This window comes from Balearica regulorum, chromosome 3, assembly GCF_011004875.1.
Source record: "Balearica regulorum gibbericeps isolate bBalReg1 chromosome 3, bBalReg1.pri, whole genome shotgun sequence".
Classification (NCBI taxonomy): Eukaryota; Metazoa; Chordata; class Aves; order Gruiformes; family Gruidae; genus Balearica; species Balearica regulorum.
In genome coordinates this window covers 3,791,348-3,798,614 of record NC_046186.1, presented here as the reverse complement: position 1 = coordinate 3,798,614, position 7,267 = coordinate 3,791,348, and the positions used below count along the sequence as shown (strand labels likewise).

Genomic DNA, 7,267 nt, shown 5'->3' with positions numbered 1-7,267 from the left:
GCTTGGAAGCAATGGGAAAATCCCAAAGCCTCTTCTCTTCTAGTGTGTCACTTTGGTGTCACGGGTCTGGGGCTGTCAGAAGTGTTTGAGGCTGTCGGAGGTGTGTTATGATCACAGCCCAGGGAGGTCTGGCTGCAGAACCTCTCCTGGCACTGCCCTCCCGGGAGCTGAATGAACCACACAGCACACAGAAATCATATCTGCCCATCTTTACTTCAAACAGTGAACACCATCTCTGTCACCCCATGAATACAGCGCTGGGAGCCTCACTGCGAGTGCTGCTCTTCCTCCACGGCTGGACTCTTTCACAATCATTTTCCCTTTTTGGGTGGGGGGATGCAGCAGTACATCTTCCCGCAGGACTGGCTGAAAGTCCACTCGTCCCTTTTGGCACACAGGTGGGAACAGTACCCACCACAAGTGCCCTTAGGCTGCCCGTACCCTGCGATGGGAGGGAGAAAGAGGCAGGTTATAAGAGAAAATGTCAGACACCATAGGAGAGCAGGGCCCGAAAAGTTATCTCCTTGCTAGCTCCAGCGTGGTATTGATGCATAGAGCACCTTTGCGTTTAAACCCACCTCGGATGGGACCCATGCTTTCTGTCCCCATTGAGCTGGAGGAACGCTGGACTTTTAAAGACCATCTCTCCACATTTGTCAGTACTGCACCTTGCTGGCAAGATCCCTTTGCATGAGCATGAGGGAGCGGCATTTGCAGTGCAGCATTCATATCATCCCGGATCAGTTGTGTGAACTAGGTTGGGTAAATCATCAGCCAGAGCCAGCTGCGGGTAGCTTATCTCCACTGCCAAAGCTGGGTGAGATGAACCACCTCCCTCCACCCCAAGGCACAAAGGCTGGGGAAGGGAAAGGCACCTGTACTCCCAGTCTCTGGGATCAGCCCTGCTTTCTGCCCCCTCCATGTGTTGCTGTCTTACCTGGGGTGGCCAAGGAGAAAAGCAGGAGCACAGCAAAGACTGCACAGAGCACCCTCATGCCTGGAGGTCAGCGGAAATCTCAGCACACCGGGAGCAAAGTAGGTCTGAGATGGCCACAGTGGAGGACTGTGGAGGTCCTGGGTTTTATAGAGGGACTCCTGCCACGAGCAGCACGGCAGGAGGAGAAACTTGAGCAAACCCATCTCCAAAGAGGCATTGTTTGCTTGCCGGCGTGTGCAATGTCACCCCGACCCGCTGGTGCCACTCACAAAGGCACCTGGCAGCCAGGTCCATGCTCCAGTGGGCTTCTCCTCACCACTCGCTGGCCACTTTCACCAACCCGGACACGCGGGGGCAATTCTCCCTCCCCCAGATCCGGCTGCACACGCGGAGCCGCCGGGCACGGCTCTGCTTGACCCAGCGCCAGCCGGGGCTGCCGACAGCGGAGCGGCTCCCCAGAGGAGCAGGAATTAAGTCTGGGTGCCGTTCTGATAAGCTCTGGACACTGTCTGCAAGGCACGGACACAATGGACAATACTGGGGCATCAGATCCCTCATGGGGAATAGTTTTCAGGGTGCATCCATCCCTGAGCAGTGCACCGGCTGTGAGGTTCCTCAAGGGTCTCCCCCAAACGTGCACACTCTACAACATTTTCATAGAACCACAGAATCACAGAATGGTTTGGGTTGGAAGAGACCTTTAAAGCTCATCTAGTCCAAACCCCAGCAATGAGCAGGGACAACTTCAGCTACATCAGGCTGCTCAGAGCCCCATCCAACCTGACCTTGAATGTTTCCAGGGATGGGGCATCCACCACCTCTCTGGGCAACCTGTGCCAGTGTTTCACCACCATCATTGTAAAAAAATGTCCTCCTTACATCTACTCTGAATCTCCCCTCCTTTGGTCTAAAACCATTACCCCTTGTCCTATCACTACAGGCCCTACTAATAAGTCTGTCCTCATCTTTCTTATAAGCCTTTTTTAAGTACTGAAAAGCTGCAATAAGGTCTCGCTGCAGCCTTCTCTCTCTCTCTCCAGGCTGAACCAGCCCAACTCTCTCAGCCTGAGGTCTCCAGAGCAGAGGTGCTCCAGCCCTCGCAGCATCTCCGTGGCCTCCTCTGGCCTGGCTCCAACAGCTCCATGTCCTTCTTGTGCTGGGGACCCCCGAGCTGGACGCAGCACTGCAGGGGGGTCTCAGCAGAGCGGAGCAGAGGGGCAGGATCCCCTCCCTCGACCTGCTGCTCACGCTGCTGGACACACAGCCCAGGACACGGGTGGCTTTCTGGGCTGCCAGCACACATTGCCGGCTCATGGTGAGCTTCTCGTCCCCCAACAGCCCAAGTCCTTCTCCTCAGGGCTGCTCTTCATCCATTCCCCTCCCAGCCTGGAGCTGTGCTTGGGATTGCCCTGACCCATGTGCAGGACCTTGCACTTGGCCTGATTTTCATCACATTCATTTGGCCTGAGATTTATTTGGGTATTTTGCCTGAAATCTTTCAAAAAGGACTATGATACTGATTAAAAAGGATGTAGGCGAATATGTAAGTGAAGCTAAGGTAATGAATTGCCACACCACATCTGATCAGAAATCTGTTGTGAGTCCAGGGCTTTCCTGCCTAATAGTTTTCATGGCTGTCTAGAGAGTGGGCTTACTAAATTCACAAATAATAGTTGAAATGGACTTCAAAGCATTAGAGGACAGGATTAGCATTCCAGTGAATCTTCTCATGCTGAAAAGATAATGAAAAAAATATAATTAAGTAATAGGGAAAGCTACCTTGTCTATACAGACAAGAATAATTAGCTGGAGAATACAGAACAAGGAGTTTCTGGCTGTATGGCAGTTCTGCAGGGACAATTTGGATTGCAGTAGATCATAGGTAGGCACCAATGAGCAATGTCATGGTGTTGGGAAGCCAGCACCAATTGTCCTACAAGTATAAACAAAAGCTAAGTTTGTAAAACACAGCACGTACCCACTGTACTGCACACCCCTTGGAAAGTGCATCCATCCAGTTACGTACACTGTGCTTCAGGAAAGCAGTGAAAGGGCTGAAGGGAGCTTAGAAAATGACAGGAGGTCAAGAAGATATGACCTGCAAGAAAAGACTGAAGCAAGTGGGATAGTGGATAATGACGATCAGGAAAGAGAAGACATGGAAAATGTGACAGTCCTCAAATCCAGAAAAGGTAATACACTGGAAAAGTATGGTCTGGTCTTGGTGGCCAGGATGAGAAGTCAGTGGCTCCAGGCGCAGCAAGAGGTCCTCACCTGAGATATAGGAAAGCGTTTGTAACAACAGGGCTGTACAGCAGAAAGGATTGAATAGGGGGAGTGTCGAAACACCACCGCTGAAGGTCTTAAAGGAAAAATGGGCAAAGTTCTGAGAATGACAGTTAGAAACAGTGGTGCTGACGTGATGAGGTGTGCCATCCCCTCACCCTTTTACTCAGTTTCTGTACTCAAATAAGATCACAGAGAGGAACGTAAGGCTGAGCTGAGTCAGAGACGAGAGCCTGATTCGGGCAGAAGCAAGTTCCTGGGAAGGAGTCCAAGAACATGTGTTTTCACTCAGTAAAACTCCCCACCCTCCAGCAACAGGAAGTTTAGTGACTTCCTCAAGAAGGTTCTATATCAATTTTTTTCATTTTTACCTGCTTTATTAATTTATAAATTGCTTTTTCAATACATTTGTCCTTTCAACATATTTTGACTTCTTGAACTTCTTGAACAAGTTCCACCTTTCAGCTATGCTCATTGTGAAAGAGGACTTTTTTGGTTACTTTTTTGATAAATGCATGACTTACCATTGCATCCCACTTATTTCTTGGGTTATGAAAATTGAATAACCATCGTTCTGTCTTCCTTCGGCCTCCAAAATTTTTACAGCTGTGTGATACACCTCCAATAATTGTTTCTTCCCTCAGCTGATGAGTGCCAGTATACTTAATTTTATGAAAATGAGTCCCTGGTTCTGCACACCTTTCTTTTAACCTCTTTTTGCCCTACTGTAGGCCATCAGGGATGGGGAGATAAGCAGTGCACACACCACAGTGTGCTACCCCACAGACCCCACAGGGAAGCAATGTTTTCTTTTATCTTAGTAACTTTCTTAAATTTTCTTAATGTACAATTTTCCAGTTTTTGGTCCTTATCTGCTGTTTTCAGAGCACTCTCTTCAAGGACTCCCAAACCTCCTTCCTAACCAGCTTTAGGTAATTCAGACCCATCATTTGTACACAGATGATATATTTTTTTCAAATTCATAACCTTAAACTAACTGACACTGATTCAGCATTTGACATTTTGCTACCCTGCTATTCAGTGTTGTAAGATCTGTCTGCTGCCCTTTGCAGGGTTAGGTTTGATGGTATTCAGTGATTTTGCAGCAGCAGCAGCTTCTGTCCCTTCACCAGTCACCTCTTTTTTTCTGGCTGTTTATAAAGCTATTAAACAGCCCTGTGAACCGGGGTTGGAAAAGCTCCTTTGCAGAGCTCTGCTCGTGTTTGAAACCCCAGGTATGTCTGGAGGGTTTGTGAGGAAGAGGTGATGATCAAAGTGTCTGCAAGTGGTTGGCTCATCCAGGTTCCTGGGAGCTCTCAGCCCCAGTGCTCCTGCCCATCCATCAGAGGGTGGGAGAGGACAACAAAAGAGACTACATTGAACATGATGTTCGCTATATTTATCAGATTTTGCAGACATGGTTCCCTTCACAAGTGGAGATGGGGTCCTTTCCAAGCCAACAGCCCCACATGATGATTAATCTGGACGATGGAGGGAGATTTATCAGTGTGTTGTGGCCACAATTGAGCCCTACTGCATGCAGTTGCATCTCTGCCAGAGGTTGGGAAAGGCCTGTAACCGTGTGATACTGATCTTGTTCTCCCCTCATCATTATACCTGCAGATCTCCACCAGGTCCCTCTGACCCACCACCCCAGTCCTAACAACTCTGCTATTGACGGCCCCTATTCATTTGTGCTCTCATCAAAGCCAGTGTGCTGATATCGTATCTGATATTGGGTAACCACATCTGGGGGAAGGAGGTTGCTGCTGGCACACTTGGGTGCACATGGGAAGTTCTGGTGCTCGTGCCACAGCTGCACATCAAGCAATAGACAGCATGACTTGGATGAATTCCCGTGTCTCCCCAGCATCCCCTGCTCTGCAGGGAAACACTCTATAAAAACCAGCAGCCGCAGCATCCCTGTACACCACCTCCTCCCTTCGAGCTCTCTCCAGCTCTCCTCTTCAGCCTTGCTGAGATCCCAGCTCAACTCCAGCCATGAGGTTCCTCTACCTTGTCTTTGCTGTCTTCCTGCTGTTCTCCCTGGCCACCCCAGGTAAGACAGAGAGAGATGAACTGATACTAGCTGAATCTACTTGGAATTCTTTTAAAGTAACATTAGCTCTTGAAAAGAAAGTTTTTACCATCCGAGGTGACTGCTATAACCTGGCCAGGTATCTCCCTGGCTTTTTTTCAAGGGACAATGAAATAAGGATTACCTCGGGGAGATTTGTGTAGGAATAACTGAGGTGAAAGCTCCAGTATCCAGTTTGGGAGCGAGCCCAGGCCAGACAATTGCCGAACAAGAGTCTGGATGTGGTTACCTCTCTTGGGGACTCCGAGAGTTTCATAGTACCAGAGGTGACTCTTCTGTGCAACTCAATTTCGCTGTCAAGGCTCAGTCATGGGTACATTTGGTTTAGTGATATGACGTAGCTATTGCTGCTAATGCCTGTTTCTGAGACTCTAAGGCTTTCTGGTCCCTCTACAGGAGTCAAAAGGGGATTCTGGGTCAAGATCTCCCAAACAGGCATTAGAAACCCCCTTCAATTCTCACTCACCTGGGCCAAGTCTTCCACTTGGCACACTTTTAACCACCATGGTGAATATTTAGTTCAAGCCTGCTGTGGGGCCAGTTTCAAGACATTTGCAGCATCCTTTCAGCCATTTCTAAGAGGGTGATTTGTAAAAACATGATAGAAGTACAGAGGCCTGAGTGGACAGCTAAGTTTTTGAAATAAGCTTGATGTGGCTTTTGTTGTTTTGCTCTCAGGACACATCTTTATGAGCTTGCACAGATGAGCATCTTTGTGAACTTTGCTTTTGGGCTGTCTCTCCTAAAGGGGATGAATGTGCTCTCCTTGGGAGCACCTCTTTCTCAAAGTGCACCTGTGGCATCAGCTGGCCCTGTAGTCACCAGCCAGGGGGGAGAAGGATGCACAAGAAGTTTCTCAGGCTTGTGCTCTTCAAGGTCCCTTCCTGCTTTGGGGCTGGGCTTGGGCAGGAGTGGTGGACACGTGGGAGACTGGAGCAGGACGTCCCCAGGAGCAGGGTCTCGTCCTCCTGACCGCTGCCACACGTAGACCTGGGGGTGATGGGAGGGCATGGCAATGGGGCACAGAGGCTCCTCTCCTGACCCAGCCGCTCTCCCCCTGTCTCCCCCTTGCAGGCTACGGGCAGATAAGGAAGCACTGCCCCAAGGTGGGGTACTGCTCCAGCAAGTGCACCAAGGCGGACGTGTGGTCCTTCTCCTCCGACTGCAAGTACTACTGCTGCATCCCGCCCGGCTGGAAGGGGAAATAGGAGCTGAAGCACCTGGGGAAGAGGAGGCACCGTGGTGGCTTTGGGAGCAGCTTCTCAGCTGTCTATCCCAATTGTCGTCTCCTCCTATCAATAATTAAAAAGAGAAAAAATTTTAAAAAAAGTCACCCTCCTCCTCTAAATAATTAAAAAGAGAAAAATAAAAAAAATTGTCATCCCCTCCTCTAACTAATTAAAAAGAGAAAAAAAAAGGAGATGTAACTCTGGTGTGTGTGGTGTGATTACTCGTGTCCCCATGATCCCACATAAAACATTAAAACAGGTTCTCCAAGCCCAGCCCAAAGGCTCATCAGCACCAAAAAAAGCCTGAACATCCACTGACAACAAGCTGCAAAGCAACCAGTGGTCTTATGGGGTAGGGGTTTGGGAAGAAGGTATCATTTTCCCTGTCACCTTCTCTATGGCCCTGAACACACCCTTCTGGAGACAAGAGAGAATCTTTCAGTTCCTTACTGCCTTTTCAGGCTACAGGTTACCTGCAGATGTCTTAAAAAATGTGAGTAGCTGAGCAATGTCTCTTCTAAGCATGACAGCCCTCTTTCCATGAAAATTTCAGCAAATCCCCAGAGGTGGGCAACAGAGAAGCCCATAGGTCCTCACAGACCTCATGCAATGGATTTTATGTCCTCTTTATGCCAAAGTCCCAAGACTGCTCAGTCAGTGCATCTCTCTCATCTGCAGGTCAATACTGTACTTAGGGTTTGGTTTCTGCTCTCCCTG

The 7,267-nt window shown here is 49.1% G+C and overlaps 2 protein-coding genes across 2 annotated transcripts; one reads left to right on the top strand and one right to left on the bottom strand.

Annotated features, from left to right (window-relative positions):
• Positions 1-311: 311 nt before the first annotated feature.
• LOC142601238 (small basic protein 1-like) lies at positions 312-995 on the bottom strand. Its single transcript, XM_075750029.1, has 2 exons — positions 938-995; positions 312-442 (listed from the first exon to the last, which is right to left on the bottom strand). The coding sequence occupies exons 1-2, from the start codon at positions 993-995 to the stop codon at positions 312-314; spliced, it is 189 nt and encodes a 62-aa protein (XP_075606144.1).
• Positions 996-5,224: 4,229 nt separating this feature from the next.
• Positions 5,225-6,529, top strand: LOC142601237 (cygnin-like). Its single transcript, XM_075750028.1, has 2 exons — positions 5,225-5,282; positions 6,396-6,529. The coding sequence occupies exons 1-2, from the start codon at positions 5,225-5,227 to the stop codon at positions 6,527-6,529; spliced, it is 192 nt and encodes a 63-aa protein (XP_075606143.1).
• Positions 6,530-7,267: the final 738 nt, after the last annotated feature.

Coding starts and splice junctions, on each gene's coding strand:
- LOC142601238 (XM_075750029.1), bottom strand. CDS start 995: ATGAGGGTGCTCTGTGCAGTCTTTGCTGTGCTCCTGCTTTTCTCCTTG. Junction 443..937: donor TTTCTCCTTGGCCACCCCAG/GTAAGACAGCAA, acceptor CTCCCATCGCAG/GGTACGGGCAGCCTAAGGGC.
- LOC142601237 (XM_075750028.1), top strand. CDS start 5,225: ATGAGGTTCCTCTACCTTGTCTTTGCTGTCTTCCTGCTGTTCTCCCTG. Junction 5,283..6,395: donor GTTCTCCCTGGCCACCCCAG/GTAAGACAGAGA, acceptor TCCCCCTTGCAG/GCTACGGGCAGATAAGGAAG.